This window comes from Pungitius pungitius, chromosome 17, assembly GCF_949316345.1.
Source record: "Pungitius pungitius chromosome 17, fPunPun2.1, whole genome shotgun sequence".
Taxonomy (NCBI): domain Eukaryota; kingdom Metazoa; phylum Chordata; class Actinopteri; order Perciformes; family Gasterosteidae; genus Pungitius; species Pungitius pungitius.
In genome coordinates, this window is record NC_084916.1 from 16,896,042 (window position 1) to 16,923,349 (window position 27,308).

The 27,308-nt window shown below is 49.2% G+C and overlaps 1 protein-coding gene across 2 annotated transcripts in view; it reads right to left on the reverse strand.

The window, feature by feature from the left end:
• Nucleotides 1-43: 43 nt before the first annotated feature.
• The window catches only part of khdrbs3 (KH domain containing, RNA binding, signal transduction associated 3), a 55,793-nt gene continuing 28,528 nt past the window's right edge, over nt 44-27,308 (reverse strand). Inside the window, exons 3-11 of one of the 2 annotated variants that reach the window (XR_005120447.2) lie at nt 24,900-25,016; nt 20,382-20,528; nt 19,757-19,896; nt 17,366-17,549; nt 12,459-12,541; nt 4,903-4,955; nt 3,030-3,170; nt 892-946; nt 44-290 (exon numbers count right to left, since the gene is read on the reverse strand). Coding sequence is in view for 1 of the 2 variants with exons in the window: in XM_037473840.2 (XP_037329737.1) it covers nt 3,079-3,170; nt 4,903-4,955; nt 12,459-12,541; nt 17,366-17,549; nt 19,757-19,896; nt 20,382-20,528; nt 24,900-25,016 (816 nt within the window). In the remaining variant the exon portion in view is untranslated. Of the gene's footprint in view, nt 291-891; nt 947-2,933; nt 3,171-4,902; nt 4,956-12,458; nt 12,542-17,365; nt 17,550-19,756; nt 19,897-20,381; nt 20,529-24,899; nt 25,017-27,308 lie in introns of those variants that run through there. The other variant, XM_037473840.2, reaches the window with a different exon arrangement.

A 27,308-nucleotide genomic window follows, 5' to 3' on the forward strand; every position in this document is an offset into this window, starting at 1 on the left:
AAAGATGCAACGGGACTAAACATATGAAGCTGTCACGATGCAACAAATCAGGCACTTATGGCGTATCCGTCGGCTGGGTGTAGGTTGATGAGCGTGGCGACGTGGACACATGGTGGACACGTCCTCTAAATGAAGAGGGACAGAGTGCAGGTTCGGGACCTGTGTGAGACGCTGTCAGACGGATGGTCCCGGAGGACGAGGGACTCCATTTGCCTCCCCCCCCCCCAAAGTCCGTCCTCGGTGATGACGCTTGACACGGCGCCGGCTGGGATGTTCGGTTCCGGTGAAATCTATCAGGAGAGGAAAGATAAGAAAGAGCGGCTTCAACAAAAGGAAAAACAAAAAAGGCGTCGTTGGGCGCGTTCCTCCAATCAGTGCGGGGCCTCGTCGGGGGGGGGGGTCAGGTGACGCAGAGGGCTCCCCCCCCGGAGGAGACGGTGAAAGGCTGCAACGAGAGGAGCCAAAATAGGGGCCAGACCTGAAGGATTCCACCAGCTCCCCAGCGTGATGTTTCCAACATTAGAGATCCATTAAGAAGAGAACCTCAAGTGGCCTCAGAGTCACACCGAGTCCTCTGTTCTACTCAGTAAGGGATCATCCTTCAGGTGGGATAGTTTTGATCGACCCGTATGGCTACAAATGCTCAGATGTCATATTATTATCACGTGAACATGGAAATAATCACACACATCCTCATCCAGCCGCTTGTTTAGATCAATACCTTTGACTTTCTATAAAGAACACTGAAGTTACGCCCCCTGTGAACGTGTCTTTTGGACGTTAAAGGCCTTCATTGGACACTGGTCACAGGTAACTGCAGACACACATGTGACCTCCTAGCTTCAGCGCATTTGACTCTTTAGCATGCGACATGCCATCGCAGACACGTACCTTCAGGCCCGGTGAGATGGTCGGGCGGATGGACTGGTGTAGCTGGGCGATCAGCCTACAGAGGGAGGATAAAAACACCGTGAGCACACAAACATATTTTACAACTTATGTGAGGAAAAAAAAAACACATATCAAGACATCTTTTGTCTTTCAATTGTATTAACAGAGGATATCTTTTTTTTATCAAAAGCCTTAAGATGAAGTTATTCCACTAAACAGTTAAATATTACTGCTGTTTATCATACATTTTTCTTTTTACAGATTTTGTTACAGATGACTAATTATTCGTATAGGTTTACGGACTTAAAAGAGAAAGGACAACATGTTACAGTGAGCTTTAGAGAGTGTTTATGTTCAATTAGGGGAGAGGTTAAACTGGGTCATGTTGTTTACCTTGTGGGACGAAGGGTCTTTTTAAACCGCCACTTGCCATCCTCTCTCTGCGGAGGTCAGCTGGGGGGTCATTTAGAGTCTCTTTAATGGACGGGCGGGGGGGGGGGGTTGGTGGGGTGAGGGAGGGCAAAGGCAGGCCCTTTAAAACGACTGGGAGAGGGTCACATGACCGGAGGAGAACAGAGAGAGTAAAACAAGAAGAGAGAGCAATCCCCCCCCCCCCCCCCCCCCCCCCCCCCGCACTGAAGCGAACACGGCCTAGAGGTCGAGGGGGCCGGTTCTGCCGGGGCAGTAAACACTCAGACGGTTAATGCGTGTTTACTGGCGGTGCTCGACGTGATCGGCGTTCGCTTCACATCGAATTAAAACGAACAAACAGAGCGCGCGGGGGGCTCCGGGGAGGGGAGGGGAGGGGAGGGGGGGGGTGGGGGGGCTAAGTCCTCGTCATCTTGTGTCGGAGAGATTCCACCAAACAAAGCGCGTGGTCGCGTGGTGCTCAGGGTACGGATGAAAAAAGCCTCCTTATCGGCCTCCGCCGAGGTCATCTGCGAGGTCACCGGAGCGCCACTCGCAGTCTGGGCTCTTTGTGAGTGTTTCTCTTTGGACTTTATGCCACAGCGAATGTTGTTTTTCACTTACTTAGTTACGAGGAGGTACTTTGTGTTGAATTCATTACAGGCTTCTGTATAGATGTTCCCAATTTATCCAGCGTTTTCATTTGGGTTAGTTTAAATTATGAGTCTTATTTATGAGGCCGTAATTATTCTCTCGAACACAAGTGGTTTCTTTCAAAATGTTTATTGAGCATCAACAAAGAAGGAAAATATTAAAGGGCTTACATAAGCTAAAAATCATAATAGTTGAACAATTCTCTCCATGGACATGATTACAACTTCACCAGCATGTGATCGAGCATCTTAAAATGGAATATTATGCCTACAAAGTCATCTTGTGTTAAATCAAAGAATTACATCAAAAGTTCTTATGTAGAGCATCTTAAAAAAAAAAAAGTCACAAAAATGAAAACAGCGCGTGGATTGTTTGGCTATTTACACATGTTGGTGAACGTATGAGCAACTATTTATATATGCATTTAATTGGATGTTTTGGGCGGTATAATCATTGATCATGAACAACTACATAATGAGAATAAAACAGCTGACGATTTCCACAAATGCACACAAAGCTTCTATAAGCCCTTTAACACTGGGTTACTATTATTTTACAAAAAGGAGGAGACAGCAAAGCATTATGTATACAGTACGACTCGTTCTCTTCTTTCCCTTAGTAAATGTTCCACTTACAAGGGACACAATTTCACCAGTTGACCCTCAGAGAGAAATATCTACAGTACGGTACTTCCCTAAAACTAAGCTACTACATCTTAGAGTGAAGAAGAGGAATTAAGTTGCACTGGCAGCTGTGTGCAGATGTTGTATTGACAGCGCGTCGTCACATCATTACCAGGTGAAATACAGTGTAACACAGCTGAGAGGGGAACTTAATGCACTATGGAGTCTTTCCTAATCTCCTGGAGGGGAGGAGGGGGAGGGGGGGGGGGGGGGGGATGGATTTCTAAATTGCTTTCCAAACGTACCGAGTGAGAGTCTGGTTCTCTAATCAGAGGGAACCAGTTTTTCACCATATTCTCTTGTACCATTTTGTGTTATATGTATTTTTATTATTATTATTATTATTAGTGTCAATTCTAAAAAGGTGGTAGCGTCCATAAAAAAATCCATTACTTGGGTTGAACCGGCCATGAGGACTCAGGGTGCAGGTTGTATAAACAGTTCAATATCTGGTGTACGGCTGATCTCTGTACACTCCCTTGGTGGTCCGGGCGGGCGGCGCCTTGGCGCGGCTGTTCGCCCACTCCTCCAGTCCTGGTTGAGGGGAAAAAGAGCAGAAACAGATGGGGGGGGGGGGGAGGGGAAGGGGGGGTGGTGGTGACAGAGGTGTAATTTTTAAAAAAATCACTCGTCCATAAAAATAAAAAGTTGCAAGCCTTTCAATCCGTACACAAATGCTGTAAATGTTTCTCCCTCTTAGACAGATGCATCGTGGGTGATTTGGAGGAGAGGATCAAACAGCTACTTGAAGAGGCCCCCCCCCCCCACACAGGGGCTGTCGATGTGAAGGTGGCGCTATCGATGGGACCCTTTGTGTGATCTTCAGCCAGCGCGGAACACTTTCTGAGGCTCACAAAGGGTTGTGTCTCCACCCCGTGTACAAAGGGGGGGGGGGGGGGGCTCTCTGTTGACAGCACACAGCCGATACCCCTTAATTAAACTTCGCCGCCCCCCCCCCCCCTCCCCCTCACCGACGGTCACTTTGAAGAAGGGAGGGGGGGGCCGAGGTGACCTTGCGTTACCGAGAACAAGGGTGCACACCGTCTGCTTTGAGGTGACATGTGACCCGACGGCGTTTACTCGCCGCTCTAACGAGGTGGAGCCGCTCGCTTCTTTCGCTCGAGTCTTGGCTTCGGAAAAAAAAACTCATTAAAATCTCTGAAAGAATAAAATGAACAACGCCTTCATATTACTTTTTAAACATCTTGAATTTAACACGAGGCTTTTGGCTCAGACACGAACATGGAAAATCTGAATCTTAAAATACAACGTCTACAGTTCTATAGTTTATCTTCAGGTTCACACTACAGACTACAAATATGATGGATAGGCGCTCTGCAGCAGATGCGTCCTTGGCCCGCTTCTCACGGCGCCGTGTCACTGGTCCACATTAACGCCGACCGTCAGAGGCGTCAATCAAATACGACTTCATGTCTTTGAAGTGTTCCTGAACACACACATCCATGCCAGCAGAAGACGTGCACACGGATGAGACGGTTTGGACCGTTATTCACTCCGTAGCGGACGGAGCTCCGGGTCCCCAACAGTCGACCCACCACGGCCCTTTGGAGAAGTCCCCCCCCCCCCCTCCCCCACCCCCCCCCCCCCCCCCCCTTAATGGGCTGCTACTGATTCATCTCCCCGTCTCTGAGCCCAAGCTGCGGGGACACATTCACAGAGAAAATACCTCCAGTGAAAGACATTTTGAAGCTGGCAAAGAAGCCATTGTGACCTACTGCAGCCGGGGGGAGTCGAGATGACCCGGTGTCCCGCAGAGAGAGAAAGAGAGAGCCGAGTTCCCCCCCCCCGAGGGAGCGGACGGTGTCAGAAGTTACCGGAAAGAACTAAAAGAAGCGCTTTCTCGTTTGTCAGTCTGCTTCATTGTGGCATTCGATGTTGTTTCATTTGATTCATTCTTTCTGGAAGGTGTTTTCATGCTTTGTTGTTTAGTTGCATGCTTCCAATAACATTTGATTTCGTGAAGGACTTGAACACCTGATCCATCATCATCAGTGCCTCCATCACCGTTCCTCTCCTTCACCCACCGGAGCAATTTATTTGTTCCTGATGCATTTTGACGACAGCGTCGTTAAATGTAGCACAAGCGCTTAAGCTGCAGGGATGTCAAATAAAACAGGGCAGATACTGAAGTGAATTTCCAGCAACCTTTTATCTTTTACCCAATTACCCAAACGCCATGGAGGCCTGAGGCCTGAGGTCATGAGCTGTGAGCGTGACGAGAAGGAACCAAAGGTCTACAACTCACCGTACGAATCATACGACTCCTCGCTGTGTCCGTACTCGTAGTAGTCCTCCGAGCTGCAGGCAGACAGAGCACAAAGAAATCAAGCCATGGATCCAGTGTCAATGTAACAACCGTGGGGGGGGGGGCACCAGAGTAACAGCTCCTCACGGCACACGCGCCGCGTCGCTGCGGTGGCGATGAAGAGAAACACACAGAAAGGGGATATTTATACACTAAAAAACAAAGAAAGGGCAGCTTTCAATCACTTAAAAGTTCTGCCACATTTGCGGTTCTACGAGGCAATTTCCTCCGACCTTATTTCTGCACAAACCTCCAGTTCCATACCAGCGCACATGGAGATCTATGCGAGGTGGCAACTTTAATGAAAAATAAAAAGACGGCGAGGCGAGTTGCACCGCGCTTCATTTCGCGCTGGTTTACTTATTTTTTTTGATTTTGTATATCTGCGGCGGGAGATGCTGACAGAACAATCCTGCGTCGGTACCACTCAGCGGCGCCGCTATCATCCCAGAGAGGCAATTCATCACAAGGCCGCGGCAGAGCCGACGCCGGGCCATCACAGCTGGGTCCTCTCTCCTCGCCCGGCTGTCACTCAGCCTGTCAGCGGCCCGCGTCACCTCTCCGCTCGGGCGGATTAGGGAGCCGAAGGGAAGAACCATCCCGAAGCCCCGACACATCAGCATCGGCACCGCCCCCCCCCCCCCCCCCTCACCCCACCCAACCGCCGAGGGGAGTAACATCCAACGTCTCGCTGCGGTTAGGGTTCCTTTTTGCTTTTGCAAAGGAGGCTTTCGTTTAGTGCTCCATGAAAAGAAGCTGCACAGTGAGTACATTTTTACGTAATTATGAGCCATTTTTTATTTGTGTACTCGAAAATAATCTGAATCTTATTATTATTATTATTGTTTTTCATTAAACGTGTGACTCATTCAAGTTTTGTCTTTATAAAATATTTAGCAAATTTATCACAAGTACTAATTTGGAAAAAAGTCGATGACAATTTCGCTAATTGTTGCAGTTTAGCTGAATTCTGAGGTAGTTTTGTCTGTTGCTGTCATAAGAATTGACGTTGTCTAACTAGTGTGCAACATAAAGGCAGATATGCAATAACATGAGTATTAAACTCCCAGACAAATGTTGTGCTTTACAGAAAACCATCAATAGAGGCCTTGTTTTTATTTGGTTTAGTGATTCCCACATGAACTCTGTTCCCCAGCATTGTGTTTGCAAAGAGGCAGAAACAAAAGAAACACATATAAAAAAACTGGGAAAGTCAACTGTTGCAATTTCTTCATTTCTAAATGCCAGCAAAACGAAGTGAGAAAATCCGTTTTCTTGTATTGTGGGTGAACTCATCCTCCCTCTGGCAGCCGCCCAACACCTGCTCAGCTTCGTCGGGTTCCCTGGTGAGGATGGAGAAGACAACATGGAGGACCGTGGGAGGAACCGGCCCTCAGAGCCCTGCAGACACGAGGAAGCTCCCTGAGGCCCGCTGAGGCCCGCTGGCCAATCAATGGCGAGCCTGCACAAGCAAACGGGCTCCACACCCCTCGACTCGCCGGACGAGGGAGGCGTGGAGAGGGAGAGGACGGGGGGGGGGGGGCGGGGGGGAGAACGCTGTGACTGAAAGCACGTTTGGGCTCGTCCGGTTGAGCTCCCCAAGACAAGACCTGACAGGAGGCTAAATAATTGGATTTCACGCCGAAATGCGTCCGAAATGCACACCAATTTAGACAAACGTCAAAAAAAATATATGTATACTTGCTAACAGGTGCTTGCAGACGTATTGGGGGGTGGAGGGGGGTACGTGAAGTATTTGAGCGTTTCCGGCTCAGTGTGACATTAAAAGAATAAAAAGAAACACTCAAACACAACTGGGGTGCTTGCACAATCGTCCTCACACTATTCTGCTACGTGCGCACTTTTTCACCGCACTCATCTCCAATCATTTACCTCCTGAAGAAAGCGTTAAGAAGGACCCACTTCTTTCCACTCCAGGTCTCTCTGTTGCCGAAGGGCAGAACAGGACGAGTAATTGTGCTGAGAGCTGCCACTGCAGACTCTCTCTTCTCACAAAGGAGCGGAGCGCAACAAAGGCTGTTAGGCGCCTCTAATTTCTGAGGTGACGTTTCATCAATATCGCTACACAACTTCCCTGTGTTGTTACTTTCTCTTCTCAATTACAGAGACCCGGGGAGCCTTGAGAGAGAGAGACACATGCTGAAGGTCAAGGACTCAAGTCCAATTCTGCACCGCATGGCCGAATGTTGGATAGCCCACCTCCATCGTGCACACATCTGGAGTTTAAGCATTCTTCAGAAGAGTAAATGCATTCAATGTAAAGTACAGTAGGAAGGGACTTCAGGGGGGGGGGGGGGTAGCTCATTATTATTTCTGCCAGGAGACACACGCTCTGTGTCCGTCCACGGTTTGGATGCATGGTGCATTGTGGGTAAAACAGATTGTCTCTGCTGCTGCTGGGAGACAGCTCCCTGAGTTTAATTGTGTGTGTGTGGGGGGGGGGGGGGTTCTTGTCAAGATTGGGTGCTCGCCTCACATGACAACCTCAAGCGTGTTGAGACGTGGAGTCAACTCACAGCTTGATGGAGGCCCCACTCCGTCCAGGGCTGTTTCATCATGTGGATGAAACACACATCCTCCAGTCAGAGCCATAACCTGAAAAAGCTCCACTCCAGATCCCAGCGTCGCCTTGTCAGAAGTGCACAGCTGGTTGCATGAGCATAAGGACGAGCCGGGGGGGGGAGGGGGGGGGGGGGCTGGCGTGGTTGGATCTCACACCAGACCCAGTCCCTCCGTACGTGTGAAGATGCTTTGACTTTCTAAATAGGTCGGCTGCCGATTTTGACATTCGTTAGAAGGAGGCGAATCAAACATCCGTCTGGAGGCAAACGGGGGCGGGGGGGGGGGGGGGTGCGTCTCCTCCATCAGGCGTCTCACTGCAGACCTACTTCTCCACCGGTAACGACCCCCGCCTTCCCGGGCCTATCCGTCATCTGTGTAAACGCTCCGTCTTAAGCACCGATGTCGCCGCTCCGCGCGCAGACGTGCGGTGTTAAATCTCCATGATGTAGTGCGCGTCCCTGGTGGACTTTGTTTTCTCACGCCGCCATTACTCTTCCGGTCCTCTGTGATCAAATTGATGAAATGGAGGAGCGCATTACGAGGGATGTGGATGTGGATGGAGGCTATCGAACACACGTTCAGTTGAACCTCGTAGGGACAGAGTTGGACTCCATGGGCCCCAAAAAAAAATACGTTTGAAGCTGAGGATTAAAAAAGTAAAATGTGTGTGAAAGTGGCCCACTAGATGCTCTGATTACACCCACTCACTGGTGATTTCTACAACCAAAATGACTAGGGAAAAAAAAAAAAAATTCCTGCACTTTTCCCAACCGTCATATAATTTCAAATGGAAACCCTCCTCATAGATAGACTGGTGATTGCTCAATGTGGTGGCTGATTGCAACGCTGTCTCCAATGCTGACCCCCCGCTGAAGAATCACAAAGAGTGAAAGAATAGCCTCCAGCAAGAGTCTGACTTTACAAATGAGTCTCCTCCCAAGGTTGGAACAGACCATTTACGCTACTTTCCTCTTCTTTTTGGTGGGTCGGGTACATCAAATCCTGCTCCGGGGGGGGAAATACTGCCAGTTGGAAACATGTTTGGGTCGTTACACCGTGATTATGTGGAGCCTGTGGAAGACATTAGGTCTTATTGAAGGAACATTACATTTGCAATTTACAATACGCCAGCTTTTTGTCTCCACAGAGTGAGAGGGGTAAATCCCGCCCTCTCCTCCCTCACACGGTCTAATTCCCAGCCACAGCAGCTGTCACTCACCCTGACAAGCTGTCTACCTTGGAAAAAAGAAATAAAAAATGTGTCTAGGTACACAGCAACCGCGAAGCACCGTCGGCGTTTTAGAGGCAGACGGCTAACAGAACCAATCTGTTCTCAGAAAAAAAAAAAAAAAAACCACTATCCTGATACTCCCATTTTGCTAAATGGGTGTTGTCTGCCGCGGGGCTCCCCCCCCCCCCCCCCCCGACACAACAAGCGCATCTCCTCAAACCCGCCGCATCAGGGCCCGCGTGGTTCTGAAGAGACCAGATGTCTCAGATGCCGACGGAGCACTCGTCGATAACTCTGAGGACACACGCGGTGTAAAAAGGAGACGGGAGTGTTTGCCGATGGGCTTCAGTCGCGTTTTTTTTGGGAGCTCCTTCAAGGAATCAATACCAAGATGTTACATTTTGAAACCTAGAAAGCCAGCGCCCCCCCCCCTCTGTTCCCTCCTCGCTCGTACTTAGATTTACAGCCATTCCGCAGGGGAGCGGCTGCCCTTTAAAACACTGTCACACAGCTATCGCCCCCCCCCCCCCCCCCCCCCCCTCCCCCCTCCGGGCCTCTGGGATCCAGCCCTGCCATGTGGCGCGCCAAGATGCGAGAGGGGAAGGTGCGAGGTGTCAGCAGCCGTCCGTCCTCCGAGGCGGCCGGCGTGAAACAGGGCTTTGATCGCCCACGACCTGCGAGGGCCGAACCTCGCCCGCGACCTCGCCGCGACCCCCCCCCTCTCCCCCGGGTGTCTCTGCCCAGAGACGTCGCCTCCTCCCTCCCCGCTGATGGAATTAAAAGATGCTCTCTCGGGGCAAACAGGAGAGCAGCGCCTCAAGTTAAGTCTCCTTTTCAAATGGAACCAGGTCTAAACTACTCCACCCCCGTGTGACGGAAGGTGGACATCGGAGGGACACAGGTTGTCTCGTCTCGCTCGTCGGCGTTTGTAGCAGAGAACATTGAAACGTTTTCGGTGGAGTGAATGTTAAATGTGGGTTTTGGTTCCGCTGTGTGAGAACAACCTGAGTGGCAGCCTCACATCTACTTGTTTTTAGGGGAAAAAACAAACGCAGTCAAACTGCGATGCGCTGATGCATATTTAATTAGAAAGCTGTTAACGGCGTGACGGTGTTCAAGCCCAAAATACATCTTACGGGTAATATCGTTATCACACAGAGACGCTTGTCTCGTCTCGCTCCTCCGCATCTGATCCCTGCAGCTCTTCCTTCACGTTGGAGTCTAGAGATCTTCACCAGATCTCACCACGCTCCATCCGTCGCTTACGTTACAGTGAAAGGGTCCTTTGTGGTTTATTCCAGCTCTTACTGACCAGCAGGACGCCATCGACGAGGGAACCTTCAGGGTTTAGTTTTAAGAAAAAGGTGACGCGATATGCAGAGAAATACTGGACACGCTTTTTCTTTTTGATAAGTACGTTGTTTTCGACCATCTTACTTTTGACTTTCCTTCAATCCTGGAAGCTTTCTAAATGCTCTTATTGCAATGGCGCCTATTTGTACCTAGTTTATCATTTTATGTATATCATATTTATATCTTATTGCTGCACTGCGTTGTCTGTTGTCTATTGTTGTCGTACCGTCTTCCGTCACGCACCAACCGCCAAGTCAAATTCCATGTCTGACACATGATGGCAATAAACGTCCTGATTCCTGATTTGAGGTCCTGCGAATCAAGTTGCAACAGGCTCTCAAAAAATCTTCTTTATCCCCAAATATCAACAATCAACCAATCAGAGTCCTCGCTTTGGTGAAGCCGTGTTCCACAAGGCTTTTCGGGGTGATTCAGGTATCACTGAATCCTGACAATCTTTTTAAGACAAGAAGCCCATTTTAAAGCCGTTCTGTCCCCGGGGGGGGGGGGAGGGGGAGGGGGGGGGGGGGGTGAAACCCTGACAGAGAGGCCGTAAATCCTGCTTCTGGTTGTCCTGCGGCGGCTGAAATCCTTCCACGCGGTCGGAGCTCAGATCGGTGCCTGCCAGCTCCGTCGGCTTCTCGCACACAAAGACACGCACACACACACACACACACACACACACACACATGCGTGGACGCAGTCCCCTCGCTGCAGCTGGGTCCTGCCGCGTCCTTCCTCGGGGTCGGGGGGGGGGAATAGTGCGCCTTTCGCCCATCAAGAAAAAACTAAGTAGGCCTGTGACAGTGAAGATGGATCTATAGGGGGACGGGAGTATGTTGCTGAACTGCAATGATAATGAAGGAAAAAGCCTCCATGACTGTGGAGGGAAACAAACGGGCGGACAAAGAGAACACGGCAAACAATGCAGCTCGTCATTTTTAGACAAACGGTCGAATTTCAATCAATCCACAGTTGGTCAAATGACAGAAATACTGCATAAAGCTGTGCACACGAGGCAAAGTCAGCCTAATAGGGAGGAAGTGGATCAGCCCTCCTCCCAACAGACAACTGCCCTCCCCCCCCCCCTCCTCCTCTCTCGCCACCTTAACCAAAAACACCCCCACTATACGAGAGGATGCTGATGAAACTGCAGATTCCTGAGGCGGCCCTGCACCCCCCCCCCCCAGCAAGCAGAGCACTACAACCATCAGTGTGTTACAGAGGGGGAGTGTGTGTGTGTGTGTGTGTGTGTGTGTGTGCGTGTGATGTGGCCACAGAAGGAGGGATGGAGACATACATCTTGACGCCTCCAATTTGACCGCCGCCCTCCACGAAAGCCGAAGAACAGAAAGATGCTGTTTCTTGATTTTTCTGACGTTTCTTTCCCGGCTGCAGCCAATAAAATCAAACCACACAGAATGTTGCAACTGTCACAGGCCAAGACCAAAGAGAAGCCTTTGACCTTGTGTGGCTCGTATAGTGTGTGAGGAAATCAATATTTAGCATTTAGCTGTGTAAGACTCTGTGTTAAATGGGGCAGTGTATCACTAATGCTGGTTATTTTGCATTGACATACAAATTAGCTCAATGTAGCTTTAGCTAAATGCACTTAAAGGGTCGCGCCGGGAACCGCAGGGTTGGCGGTTTGAACCCGAAGAGTCACCTGACCCCTGACCCCTAACGCTGTGGGACAGGGTCAAATGCAGAGAGCAATTTGAGTCAAACAATAATGAGTTCTTCTTTTTTCATCTCCAAAATAAAATTGAACCGGAGACCTTGCCGTTCAACCTTTTCAACTCTTTTATAAACTGAAGTTATTTAAGTGGAATTCAAAACTTAATTTTAAAAGAGAACTTTAAGGTCAGTTAAACATTTCACACTTGACAAAATGCTTCATTAACACAGAATGTTCTTTGGAGTTTCAAGCAGCGCAGAAAAGGGGCATAAATGACTCCCCACAGCTCATGCACCATAATCCAGCTGTTCGCAAATCTCAAGCTTACCTCACGTTCACCCAAATGGTCTGCAGCGGATTTTCTGCCCTCACACATAAATATGACTCATGTATTTAAACGGGGCCCCTCCCTCGAGCAGGACGCTAAAGGGAACGACTGCGTAAACCCGGCCGTTTATTCCTCGTTCAGGAGGAAGCCCGAGCCAAAGAGCAGCATTCAAGTGCTAACGCTAGTTAATGATGTGCTAACCTACTCTCCTGTTTGTTGTTCCGAGCCCGAACGCGAAGAGAATCCGACGCCTTCGCACTGGAGCGTCTCCCCGAGCGGTCGCTCTGCTGTGATTGGACGTTCGGATCCGGAGCCAAACTTACTTTTGTCCTTGATTGGTGTAGTTGTTGTCGTACGACTCATATCCCTGGTCCTCGTACGTTGTTCCGTATTCGTCGTCATATTCCTGTAGCGACAGAGACAAAAGGGAACCGTTCAGACGGGGTGCAGACGTGGTGCAACCTGTAGAAATGTGGAGCAAAGAGGTGGAGAAGAGCTGCCGGGGTCGGACCGCTAACGGCGCCGCCCTCGTCTTTGTGTCAGCTGACTGGACGTTAAGACTCGTTTCATCACCACCTCAAAGGATGAGCCCTAAACATCTGCTTGCGCCCCCCCCCCCCACCCCTCCTGCACTCCACCCGGGCTCCCGCCAAGAGGAACATCAAAGCGAAACCAGCGCCGCCGCACCCGTTCCTAATTTGGGATAAATGGGACTTAAGCTCCACAAAAGGCGTCGACCCCTAGCGACGCATCTCTCGGCCCCCGCACGCTCCTCGGCTAATTCCATCCGCCCCTGATCCGCGTGGCGGGGGGGGGGGGGGGGGGGGGAATGTCAGCGAGATGCAGCGTCTGGCAGAAGAACACGTTGTTATTAAGGCCCTAATTCCTGATTAGCTGAATGACGGCGTTTGGATTGGACCCTTTTATCTCTAATCCTCCAGAACTGAAGCACATGTGACGACGGGAAGCAGGACTGTCGACCGAGGGGCGCGTTGTAATAATTCACTGTAAGGGGGGGGGGGGGGGGGGGTGCATTTTAAGAATCCCTTTCATATGCTCAAACCTCGCTTTTGGTATTGCTTGTATTTCCTCTGATGTTTGCGTGTGAGGGGGGCAGGCGGGGGGGGGGGGGGGGGGGGGGTTGTTTGCTTTGATGGAGGTCCATCTATTTGTCTGGAGGTAGTTGGAGGGGAGTTTAAATCCCTCCTCGCAGTTTGTAATTCTGCAGTTTGCCAGTTTTCCAGCAGTCAGCGCTCCCCAGTGCTAATGCAAGGACTGACTTCAGTCAACAACTGGGCCTTTTAAAATGGGAAGGAGAACTTGTTCTGAAGAAAAAAAAACGTCTTTTGGTCCCACGGGGTGTGTAATTAAAAGCGTTCATTAATGGGCAGATCATACTGTAAACTTTGATTTGCTATTTCCAATCATAACCCTCGGACTGCTTCATTAAGGGTTGTGACAAAGCAATTAAAAAAAGAGAAGTTGATGAATTTGGAAACTTGGAAACACAGAGTAGTAATTTTGTTTGTAGTCTTTGAATAATAAATATCCCAAAGATCATTTTACTGCACCATTTAAAAAGAAAACACGGGTTAATCCATTTTAGTTTAGTTTGAGGTTCACCCTTCATTGCTCTGAACTAGTGCTTTGCAGCATCACTGGACGCATAAAGGGACATTAGAACACATTCCACACAGTATAAGTCCTGCATTCAGTGTTTAATTCAAGTGAAGGATGAAAGAGAGTCATCATCATATATAGATTTGAGTAACTCTGTTCAAGGTGGAGCTTTTCATTCATCAAATGTGTCAATGCGACACAGCTTTGGCCAGAAGGCATCTACACCTGCATCAAATCAGACCTCATTTCAAGTTGTTTCTGTTTTTGTCCCAAACCTCTGGGGATCATCCATATTTAAATACATTTAAATGTTGTCTCTATTTCACCTCTTGCAGGCTGGAAATAAATAAGCACGGTTATGAAAATGTAATGATAAGAGCCGCGGAGCTGTCGAGGGTTTCTTTGGGTGCAAAAACACGAGGAATTCCAAGTCTGCATGATGTTCTTTTCCAGACAATAAATACCAGAATCCTGTGAACAATCCGGTGACGTCACGTTTTCAACATGCTCCTCAATGAAACCTGACTTCTAGCACACATTATGCTGTGAGCTCTTGGTTAAAACCCTGGTGTGAAGGTTTGATCACTGGAATCCTACTACTGCCGCTGGATGCCGTTGGCATGGCGACATCAGGGGCCGTAAGTTGTTAAATTCAACATTGAAATGATTCCTCTGGGGCCGAAAACGTCAAATATTCATTTCACAGAACATCATCCAGGTAGCGATGACATGTGACCTCCTTTGGGGAAGGTCATTTGAGGGACTATTGTCATAGTCGCTGAATGACTGGCGCCACTATTCTTTTAGGCCACCTCTCGGAGCAGAGGCCCTGATTAGTTTTCAGCACCAGCCGTGTGCCATTAGCGTTAAGTGAGGCCCCCCCCCCCCCCCCCCCCGCGTCTGGAGGACGACCCTCTCAAGGCGGCGTCCGATGGGACCACGTTAAACTTTAACAATGGCGTGTTATTGCCATTTGTCCGCGCGGCAACTCTTTTAATCGGGTTACAAGCTCGCTGAGAGCACGCCGGCTTTATGAATCCCAGCGGCCTTTTCTCCGGTTTCTGACACGAGGAAGAAACGGCGTTAAGAAAACAGCTTTAAAACGGAGCCATTATAACATCTGATGTGTTCGCACCGATACGCCATTAACTCAAAATATCTCAAAGAGCACAATGGCGCCGACACTGCTGCAACAGCTCCAACACGAAACAGGATTAGTGTGACAGTGAGAGGTTGCAGGGGGGGGGTTTAGTGGGGGGGGGGGCAGCTCCCTAAGTGAGTCTTTCATTTGTATGCCAGTGGACGGCTGAGAGGCGTGTTGTTAAAAGATAAGGGGCCGGGCCTCTGAGGCCGCCGAGGACTAACGGAGGGCCTGGCACTGCGTGTCACAACAGCGGCTGCACAATACCAGTGTAACAGATAGGGGGGCCCCCGACGCCCCCCCCCCCCCCCCTCCAGGCGCCGGATTTGTTCCCTGCCCAGCGCGTTGAATCCAAATGAGCTCAGCAACACGCTGATGTCACGCGAGGTGCAAACGTCAAAGCCAGAAAATTAAGCAAATTTAAAAAGAAGAAGAGGATGAAGAGGATGAAGAGGCCTTGTTCTTTCCGGATGACTTGAGCAACGATACCATGTGGTCAAAAGAAAGGAAACCTGCAGAGCTCGTGCCACGCGTTGCTCGTGCGGCGTCTCAGTGACACAAGAAGGAGGCCCGACGTTGTCCAGCGTCTGTGACCCTCGGCCATCCGTCCCGCTTCTCCAAGCCACGCGTCATTTATTCTGCTCTTCCTGCCAACGCTTTTCAGAACGCTGAACAGGCTGGAATTTGCTCAAGCTTTTTTCCGCTGCAGGGGTAGAAAATACTACTCGAGCTATCAGATTGAGGCCGCCGAAGAGTTGGCCCATGCATCAAGTTGAAGTATCACAAATCTGTGCACACTTGACAAATGTCTTTGCCTTCTCCAGTGTTCCTTCGCCCGCTTTGGTTCAGTTTGTTTTTAAACCTTGGCTGAGCTTTGAATAAAGCTAATTCACACCCGTCAGGTGATATCAGGTGGATTCATTAATGCTTTAGCTATAACAAAAAAATAAAATGCAACATCAGTGGCTGGAGATTCTACAAAGAGTCTCCAGTATCAGAGTCATTTACACTTCACCCTCTGCTCATCAGGACTATCCACACGCAATGTCTCTCTTGGAGATGTTAATATATTTCAATGCATAATTGAATGAAAAGAAGTTCATGAAACATTAAGATCCCTCCTCTCGGGCAACATGGAGATATGTATCACGTTTCATGGTGAAGAAGGAGTCTCCAGTGGAAATGAAAGAGGATTCACATTCGTAAGAGAAGAGATGAAATGGTGAAGTGCATCATGGGTAATTGTTCTCCAGCAGGTAAGAAGCTGCTCTCAATGCACCTAATGACTCACGTGAAATGAGATTTGGCTCCAATCACAGTAACAACTTAAAGACTGATGGGCCTGCCAGGACCGCGTGGCGGGATAATGGCGTTTTTTTTGGGGGGGGGGTTTCGACCCGGGAACAATCGGATTCAGAGTAATTTGATACAAACAGCTTTGACAAAGGGAGATTATGTCAAACACGAGGCCTCCAATCAGAGAGGCTGCGCGGCCGATTGCCATCGCCACAGATCCCCCCCCCCCCCCCCCCCCGAGCGGTGACCCGGGTCTCGGGAAGAGGACAAACGTTTCTTCCCGTGGCGCGTGTGAAGCGTGTGACAAATGAAGGATATAAAAACCTCGGCTGGCATTTGGTTCATTGATGAAAACAAGGGCCCATTTGTCAGAGAACACTTGTCCTGCGATGGTGATTTATTCTGATGACACACAGTCAAACTCATTCAGCTTCTAATTTGCGGCGATGTGCTTCGATTTATCATCCGCCAGATGTTGGCGGCCTTTTTTTTTTTTGCTTCTTCCACCCGAATACACAGGTGTAGGTGTCGTGGGGGGGGGAGGGGGGGTGCAGTTTACAACTGTGACAATGATGGGAAACAGCTGGCCCAGGAGTCATTCTCCACGACCTCCACACGCTGAAATTGCGACCTTTGAATAAACCCGTCAGATGTGGTTAGCTACGGGAGAGAGGGGCAATCTCCCAGCGCAGGCCACCTCCCCCCTCCTTCTATCTCCTAAATATGCGATGTCGATGCTCCTTGACGGTGCAGTAAAAGGGGGGTGGGGGGGAGGGTGTGGGGGGGGGGGGGGGGGGAGGGACTCTCTTGGCAAGCTCGAAAAGAGTCGACTCTGAGCCTGATGTATTCATCTCCGCTATTGATACTACAGACGGGATCCCAGAAGACTCGGTAGGTGAGCTAAAGGACCAAATCAACCATAGCTCATGAAGGCCGAGGTTCTACAAGAGGACATCCTTGTTTGGGATTGACACTTCATTCATTTGTGAGTCCGACCAAGAAAAACGGGGCGGGGTTCAAACAGGAAGTCACGTTGTGTATCCGCTTGCTTTGGCTTGAAAACTTGAAATGGATTTGAAACATATTTCTATTGAGATTGCGGTGAAGGTTCTATGAAGGTTGCTCCTCAACGATCTGGAAGAACACCGGATGCGGCGAGGCGGATCCACTCACATATTCGCCGTACGCGTCCTGCACGATGGGAGGAGCCGGCCGGTACCCGGCGGGCGGCGGGGGGGCGCCCCTGGCTCTCTGAACCCCCCTCCCTCTGGAAGAAGGAGCCCGGACGGGCGGGGCCCCCCTGGGCGCGGCCCCCCGGGGCACCGCTGCATGCGGGGGAGGAACTCCTCCTCGAGTCCTGCAGGGGGGGGGGGGGGGGGAAAGGCTGTAAACTTAAATGCATTTCTGTCATTTTAACTTAACTTTTAACTCCATGGTGCAAATATCGGGTGACACACAGTAGATCCTGTTTCTACGCCACGCGTCGATTTTTTTAAAGCATTAGAAGATACCGTTACGAGGAGAGAACTGTGCGTGATGAACATGAGCTTCCCGAGCTCTTTATGACGAGGTGCAGCATTTTATCATGTTTGGAGTCGAGCTGCCTCGTCTGCTTCTCCCTCCAGGAAGTGATTTCCCACGTCGCCCAGAACCGCTCGGCGCGACCGCAGCGCCGCGATCCGATACGTTCCCGGCGGCGGGGTCGCGCGCGTAGGTGGAGAGACGGAGAAAGAGAGAGAGAGAGAGAGAGAGAGAGAGAGAAAAGCGAGGGCGAGGGGGGGGGGCGGGTTCCTCCAGTCAAGAAAGAGTGAGTCACGTCCATTACTCAAAACGCGGCCTGCTCATAAAATGAAACGCAGAAGACATTTTCCTGCCTTAAAACAACTATTTAAGACCAGTTTTCACCAGTGACCGTTATGGGGATTTGTTTTTTTTTTTTACCTTAAATGTCCCGTGTGAATAGGTTCCATTCCCTCGCAGCTCTGCTGCAAAATAGCATGCAGCGAGATGCCGATATGTGCAGCCGTCCAGGTGAATTAACACAGCGGATAAAAAAAAACCTGCACCGTAATCATTACGGAGGCAAAGTCTGACCTTGAGGTTCAGCAGTGTGTCCTTTGAGCTTTTTTAAAAAGCAGATAACTGATCTGAAGCAGCAGCCGCGGTCACTTCTCTGCTTTCCATGGTGAAACATCACAGATCTGGGGTCAGGAGGAGGACAGAATAAAAAAAAGAAAAAAAAAAGAGTGTATAGGCAACAGCGGAGGACGTTTACCGGATGGAAAGTGGAGCACCGGGAGCTGATTGGTCATTAACGGCTCAACTTCTACCCCTAAAGAGGAGCATGCGACGGTGGCAGTAATCCCAGAGGGGGGGGGGGGGGGGGGTGAACGTGAGGAAGCTGCAGACGACCCTGAGACCGTAGGTCTTATTACACAAGCTAACTTTTAATTAGAGTGAAATGATATTGTGACTCAGAGCGGTACAAACAGCCCGTCTGGGTGACCTTGTTTGTCTTGTTTATCACTTCGGTGAGAGAAGTGTTTTCCTTCATAAAACGCAAGAGAACAAACAACCCCCCCCCCCCCTCTCTCTCTCTCTCTTCCGTCAACGCGGAGACGCTCCTCTGATGGCCGTGAGTTTTTTATTACTGGTGAGATCTGGTGGAGTCTCAGAGGAACGCGAATTAGTTTGTGTTCACAGGGAAGAGCGACCATTCGCAAACAGAAAGGCTTTCATGTAAAGTGTAGGCTTGAATCCCTGTGTACTACCAGCCACTATTTACCATCACTTCTGTTTTTCTATTTAATGAGCGAGTAGTTTATGTACATATATATATATATATATATATATATGTACACACTTCCGGACACTTGATGAAGTGAACAAGGAGACACGGTTTTAGGATCACGGGTCTTTGGAACGAGTGATCGCGAAGGAAAAGGGTTCAACTGGTTCAACTGGGAGCATTTGACAGGACACCTTTTTGTGGCTTATTTTTTACGGTTTCATTTCAGTGTCTCCTCATTTTGCATTATTACGTCCCTGTGCATGTCCCTGTGTGCGTCACAGCACCCCTCATGGTGACTTATGTAGTCATTCGCGCAATTTATTGATTTGTCATAAGGATTAGAATGAATGAGAAATACATATTTAGTTTCTCTCTGTCACAGTAAACTGTGTTTGGATCCTTTATTTTTATTAAAGTGAACAGCCTGCCAATAATTGAGCATGCGAGCTCAGTCTCCGGATCAGTCCAGGAGGGGACTGTGTACGGAGATGCTGCCCAAGTAAATCAGTGTTGACACATGCACTTTGTGGCCAACATGTGCACCGACACGCCCCGTAAACCGAGCCCATCCGGGCCACCTCTCGGGCGCCCTACGGAATGCGATGGGACGTCCATGTCGCGCATTCATAAAACACCACGAAAAGGACTGGTGACATAAATGTTCTTCAGCTCTAAGTGGCCCCGTTAGCTCAGAGGGATGCAACTGGATCCAGTAGCTCCTGAACTCTAAGTGACACCCCGTCCCCGTCCCCGGAGCACAAAGACTGCGTTACCTCGGAGGCCCTGGGACAGGTGTCCCTCTGGCGCGGGCGGCCGACTTGCCCCTCGCCGACGGCACCTTGGCGTCCTCCGAGCCGCCGTTGAGGTACGTGAGCTCCTGCAGCTGGGCCTGTCTGATCTCATCGTTGTAGTCCTGCACACAGAGAGGCCGTTCACACACACACACACACACACCGCCGGCAAAGGACTCGCTTTTCAATTACACTGTATTAAATTCCGTCCTCTATCTGCGCGGCCGCAGCTCCGGGAATATCTCATTAATGCGCTTTGCAGTGCCGCCGTGACCGCTGATGCTGCGAGACGTTTTCGGATCGACCCGGCGGATCGGATCTCTGCGAGGCCGTTTGCTTTTGTCTTTTAAGCAGCCTTTGGCGTTTCGTCCGCTAAATTCAAACACGTGATTAACTTAAATCATGAGGACAAAAAAACGAGGACGATGACTCCATGGCGAAGGGGGGGGAGGAGTCTGATGGTAATTAACGGGGAGATGCAAATCGCCGTGGCTCTGAGCACTTCCAGAGATCATCTATAACGAAGGGAGGGAGAGCAACTCTCGGATCTACAGACGCTCCCCTCAGACAGAAGCACAGAGACGGAGAGCGTGTTGGAGGAACGTACGGGTATCAGAAACTTCTTGATCTCCTCCAGGGCGTGACCCATGCGGGCGTAGGCCTCGGCCGGCGGGGCGAACACCTCGATGAGGACGTGCAGGTCTTCGTTCAGGTGGTGATATTTGGCCTCGCCGCTCTGCCGCAGCTCTTCCTCCTGATGGGTTGAAGAAGAGAACAGGGGTTGGGTGTCGTGCAAGCCTCCGCCTGGGGAAGGTAGAGCACGAGTCAGCTGTCAAACGTCGGCAGTTTGTCTTTCGTCGAGGATTTATCGCCGGGGGGGGTTTCGCTCGGTGAGGTTTGACTCCTGAAGAAGACACACAGGAAATGGCCCCCGATGTTTCTATCTGCAAACAGGCACCCGAGCATCTTTTCTGCTGCGGCTTGTCACGATTAACTGATCACCTCCGTCGCCACGCAGATGCTCTTCCTTGCAACAAGTGCACGGATTAAGTGCGACACTTAATCACGAAGCGTGTTTATATTTGTGTCAAGAGTGCAGTGCATTATGGTTCTGCATAAATGACTAATGTGGCAAAGCACCAGCTCAATTATGAAGCACAATAAAATAAAGAGACATTCAGCAAGCGAAAGTCAAAAGTAAAAAGAGGAGACATCAAAACCGCCTTTGACTGAGGAGTGATTTCTGGGAAAATAAGTGCACAAAGACGTCAACACTCACTGAACTGCACCAACGAGACTAATTAAAAGATCTGAGGGATTTTTACCTTAACAATAAATAGATGGTATCCATGCAACGCTACCTCAAGCAAACATGTGGGCACCACTACTGAAATTTGCCTCGCCAAATGTATTTTTGGAGAAAAGGTCTTTTGGGACGGAGACGTTTGGTGCCTGGAGACGTTTCCTTGTGCCAAATGTGTACATCCAAACATCTCTGTGTCTGCAACACGCATTGGTTAAAGACATTCTGGTAAAAACCTGCCGTTTTTTTTATTCCGGGAGCAATTTGCTTTTGCTGTTTTCACTCACAGATCCACCATTGTGGCTGTGGCTGATGGAAATGGCATCAAACGAAGACATCTCATTCCAAATAAGACATGTCAAAACCAAGGGGAGGCTCGAGAAACACGAGGCACGTCATGGCTTTAAAAAAAAACTCAAAACCGAGCAGAACGTCACTTCACGTCACTTGGCTTTGCTTTAATTGCATCAATATTCCAGGGGGTCAACGTGTCAAAAGTGACCGATTTGAGTCCTTAAACTTAATTACTGCGCACGCATTTACTCGTGTGTGCAGAAGACTTCTTTTAGAAAAACACAGCTCGTAAACAAGCGCCGGGCCGCAGAGGCCGTTCAGGCCCGACAGAACCAGGCCAGTGTAGTGTTATTGATGGCGATAAATAGGACAGCGAAGCCCCCAAACGTCTCCCCACCGCGTGACACTACGGAAACAACAGGTGGGGCCGGCCCAGTTTCTCGCTTTCAACAAAAAAAAAAAAAAAGGAAAACCCTTCTCTGGGGGGGGTCTCTCCAATGGCTGCCACTTCCTCTTCCCCCTTCTCCCTCGCCAGCAGCACGCCAGCCAGTGTCTCTGATGTCACCTAATTATAAATAACCTTCTTTTTAAGAGGGCCGTGGTATGGTAATGATATGTTAATTCCACCCACAAACCCCGTGCTGTACGCGGCGCGCGGAGCCGCCGGAGCCGACTGAGCTGCCGGTGTCGAAAAAAAAAAAAAGGCAGCGCAACGAGGGTGTTAGAAAGAGACGAGTGCTCGCAGGCACTCTTTCCCTTGCACTTGTTTTCAGGCATATTTGCACTAAGAAGAGTTACAAATTTAAACCGTTAAATAACGGAAGACCAGGACTACCGTCTGCATGCGTCATCGGAGGCTTCTCGCTGCATCTTCCCATCCATAAGGTCCGCATGCAGAGATGTCTTTTTGCACGGAACCAGTGTGTATGTGGGACCACGGCGTGTGCTGGTGATATCATAATAGCAGACTTCATACACAGCGCCGATAAGGAGCCTCAGTAATCCAGCAGAGTCCTATAGCGGCTTAGCAGCCCACAGTGGGAGATTACAGCTGTCTGTATTTCATATCTACTGGCACAATCTTCCTCTCATTCCCCCCCCCTCCCTATAAATCTGCTCATGAAAAGCCGTCCACCCTGGAAACAGGAGGCCGGGGACGCCGTGCACGCAGGCGCTCTCCTGCACAAGCGCAACCAGCAGTGTCGAGCTCGCAGCTTCCTCATACAAGTCAAATTGAGGAAAGACGTTGGGGAAAAAATGGTTCAGGTTCTACCAATGGGTGGTAGGAAGCATGCATAGCTTTGATGGTCGTCATCTCATGCTTAGACATCGTGACGGAATCTACCGGCTCTTTACTGGCCTCACTGGTCACCAGTAACACACACAACTGATTTAGGGACGCTTTTATTTGGCTTCTGAGGCGATCCCGCACAACACCACCAGCACCTTGAGGGAAGATGAAAAATAAATTCCTGAGAGAGGAGAAGAAGAAGAAGAAAAGTCTGCCCCATCACCCCCCCGCCAGAATGGTTGGAGTTCACTAAAGATGGAGGGAGAGAGCGACACGAGCGACAAAGACATCAGCAACGATGAAACAATAAAACGATGAGCCAAAACAACAAGTGCACAGCCACAGACTTCATGAGCCTGTAAACTTCATCGCCGGTGATTTAAAGGCTTAACGACGTGGTTTCAATCGCGTAATTCTCAGCTCGCCAAATAATAACCCGAGCGCACACAGCTGGGGTTTGTTCTTCGGTGTCCTCTCAGCTGGCATTGAACCCCGCGCAGGACCCAGCAACGTGACCGTCACGTCTATCGGGGAAGTTAAAGCGGGGCTACAAGTTGCAGGGTGGAAAATGGGTGAGTTGATCATGACGCTAACGAGGGGGGGGGGGGGGGGTGATGCATCATGCAAGCGCAAGCGCTATTTGAGCATTAATGCCGGTTCTTTGCAGCGCCGCCGCCAAAATAAAAGCATTGAAATGGAGCGCACTGAACACCGTTTCAGCCTCCAACACGTACATTATATTATATTCTAGTTCGGCGTCAGCAGTTTTTCGGCATTAATTAAAGAGAGGAACGTGCCTTCGGGGGCGCCTCACACGGAGCATCAGTAATAGAACGCTTTTTTGTTTTCATCCCCGTCGAGTTCTTTTGCAATGCAGCGAATCGACCCCCCCGTGACCCGCGCGAGGAGGAACATGATGACACGCGCCGCTGAAAACAAAAAGTCAGCAGCCGGGCTGAAGATGAAGCGGGTGGGCCCTTTGTGGCGAAGGTGTATCCGTCTTCCTGCCCACTAACAAAAGAGCGAGAAAAGAAAGAGGGGGAGAACGTCCCCGAGACAGAAAGCTGTCAGTCATAAATCCCGCAGAGGGTTGGTGCAGACAGGTGAGGGCTGCCGAGGTCAGCGCTTCTCCGAGACGGATCTCTCCTTCAGGTACTCCAAAAGGAGTCGGCCCCCATCAAAGGCAACACGGTAATCCAAAAGGATGTGCTGTGTGATAGCGTGAATCATCGCCACCGACAAATCAACCCCCCCCCCCCCCGACAAATAGGACGAACGACGCAGACTGCGATCAATTCGGCTGCTAAAGAGACGCCGTCGGAGACATTCATCTCCTTTTTTTGTTGTCCATGCACTGACACTTTAGGTTCTAGTCTTTTTCGAGAAATCCGTCTTATTTTGCCACAGAGTTTTCCTTAATGTTCAATTTTTTTAAATTTATTATCTCGAGTTGGAGCCCGTGTGAAGACAAAGCCACAGATCTAGAGTCTGCACGCTCTGATGTGAGAGAACTCGGCCGTGATCCTCCGCATCCCATTTCCATAAAACTGAGGAAATTTGTTTTTAAATATGAGACGTACTTTTAAACTGGGTGTGACCCATGAGGTGTCAATCAACTGCAGGATGGAAAAATGCTCACAGCTTTAAATTCAAACATTTCTATTTAAAACAAGACAGACATTAAGCTCAGGATAAAGGAAAGAGAACAGAAATCTAAATGACAAAATTAACACTTAAAATATATATAAATGCTGCAGGATTAGCAAGGATTTCTAAAAAGATATTTTTTCAAATGATAGCAAATCATCATTAGCAAAACAAATGAAAACAATAAAAAAAGTCATTAATTGAATTCCCAGCAGATAATTATTCCAATAAATTCAATTCTAAAATGTGAATATTTCCTTTGCTCAGCTTTTAATGACGATAAAGTGAATGTTTTCCTTCTGTAGTATACCGCACTGTTCATTTAAATTGCAAATTCAACCTGTCATATTTTGTCTCATTGTCCCATCGACCAATGTTATGCACCAGCCGCCATGCCAAATGTCTAACACTGACTCCTGACGTTGGACATCTGAAATATCCTTCAATCAATGTCGTTTATTTTAGCTGATTAAACGCCATTAATGCAGCATTTCATACATTTGTTTGTCCAAAGAACACAAAGTTACCTTGTGTGCATCAGTTGTTAATCACAATGTTCTGGGTCTGGATGTCTCACGTGAAACGTTTACCTTCTCTTTGTCCCTCATGGATCCTTTTCCCAGAATGGACATCTTTGTGAGCGTGTCCTCCTGTAGCCTCTTTAACGAGTTCCCGCGTGGCCCCAGGAGCTTTCCGACAAAGTTAAACTGCAACACAGAGCGAGAGACGCGGATCAGTGGGAATCTGTGTGTGTGTCACCCAACGGCTCAGGTAAGACGGTCTCAGGTAAGATGGTCTCAGGTAAGACGGCCTCAGGTAAGACGGTCTCAGGTAAGACGGCCTCAGGTAAGATGGTCTCAGGTAAGACGGCCTCAGGTAAGACGGTCTCAGGTAAGACGGCCTCAGGTAAGACGGTCTCAGGTAAGACGGTCTTAGGTAAGACGGCCTCAGGTAAGACAGTCTTAGGTAAGACGGTTTTAGGTAAGACGGTCTCAGGTAAGACGGTCTCAGGTAAGACGGCCTCAGGTAAGACGGCCTCAGGTAAGACGGTCTCAGGTAAGACGGCCTCAGGTAAGACGGCCTCAGGTAAGACGGTCTCAGGTAAGACGGCCTCAGGTAAGACGGTCTTAGGTAAGACGGTCTCAGGTAAGACAATCTTAGGTAAGACGGCCTCAGGTAAGACGGTCTTAGGTAAGACGGTCTCAGGTAAGACGGTCTCAGGTAAGACGGCCTCAAGTAAGACGGTCTTAGGTAAGACGGTCTCAGGTAAGACGGTCTTAGGTAAGACGGCCTCAGGTAAGACGGTCTTAGGTAAGACGGCCTCAGGTAAGACGGTCTTAGCTAAGACGGTCTTAGGTAAGACAGTGTCAGGTAAAATTCACATTATCATGCCTGATGATACAAATCTATATTTCCGTGTTATGGTAAAACTCTTTCCATGATCAACTCGCATTAACAGAGAGACAGACGCATTTATTTCGACAACTAAAGGTAGCGTCCTTTACGTTGATACAATTAATAATGTGAATAAATGTATCCGGTGCATCCGTTCTAGTTTATCTTTAGGGAAATACAGACGTTAAATGAAATCATACAGCACCAGGACACACTTTGTCATTGAATTGAATGAATGTTGATGAAACGCCTGCAGGCCACTTCCACTAATGAGGGGGAGAAGTCTGCACCTGTGGAATAAACTGATAAACAAAACTATGCTAATCCTCAAATGTAATTACCTGGAGTCCATGGTAGTGACCGAAAGTCACTCCATGAGAAGAGGGAAAAGATTGACTCATCCACAGAGTCATTCATGTGATTTACTGTGTTTCTCATTCATCAGATTACTTAAACATGGGATTTGAGCATTCATTTAACAGATGGCAGTAAACTCACGGAAGGGAACACATGGAACAACCTGCAACAATATTTCCTGGCCAGATGTTGCAGTTCATGGACTACGTTTTGACCCCTGGGGTCTAGTGCATTCAACCTTGATTCATTCATTAAGAATGGCAATATGTTGGTTAATGCACACCGACAGAAAAAAACAAACAAGTAATAATTCATGCAGCAGCCAAGATACACTGAGCCAAGCTTCTGGACACTTCCCACAATGCAACATTTATCAAGATGATGTCATTTTTCTGATAATAAATTCTGTTTTCTTTAGCAGAATTAGAGTGCCCCTCTGAAGTAACGGTCAATAATCAATAACGACATCCGCTACATCAACCAACCAATTAGCCTCAAAGTAAAGGGTTCCAAACGAGTCACACGGTTACATGAATCGTACTTATGTATTAAAAATAAAACCTTAACTATTCTGATGGTGTGTGTCTCCGCTGATTTTTTCATGAAATCAAAACTTTACCGATATCAGTTTCCCGAATCTGTTAAACTTCTTCTCTGAATGTCAGGCGCGTGATCGTACAGGCGTATGTTCCTACAGGCGCGTGATCGTACAGGCGTGTGATCCTACAGGCGCATGTTCCTACAGGCGCGTGATCCTACAGGCGCGTGATCCTACAGGCGTGTGTTCCTACAGGCGCGTGATCCTACAGGCGCGTGATCCTACAGGCGCGAGATCCTACAGGCGCGAGATCCTACAGGCGTGTGTTCCTACAGGCGCGTGTTCCTACAGGCGCGTGATCCTACAGGCGCGAGATCCTACAGGCGCGAGATCCTACAGGCGTGTGTTCCTACAGGCGTGTGTTCCTACAGGCGCGTGTTCCTACAGGCGCGAGATCCTACAGGCGCGTGTTCCGCCGCGTCCCGCTGCCATAACTCCAAAGTGGCCTCCTGCAGAGTCCTGACCTTGGATTGATGAATATGTAACGGCACGTCTGCCTCCGCGTTAGAGTGTGTGGACTTTGATGATAACTTCTGTCCTCAAACGTTCCAACGGGGCACAAATGAACTCCTTATGTGTCCACTAGGACACGACATGTTGGGTCAGGGAAATTCAATTATACTTTAAAGTTATCTAAGCAAACAGTGCC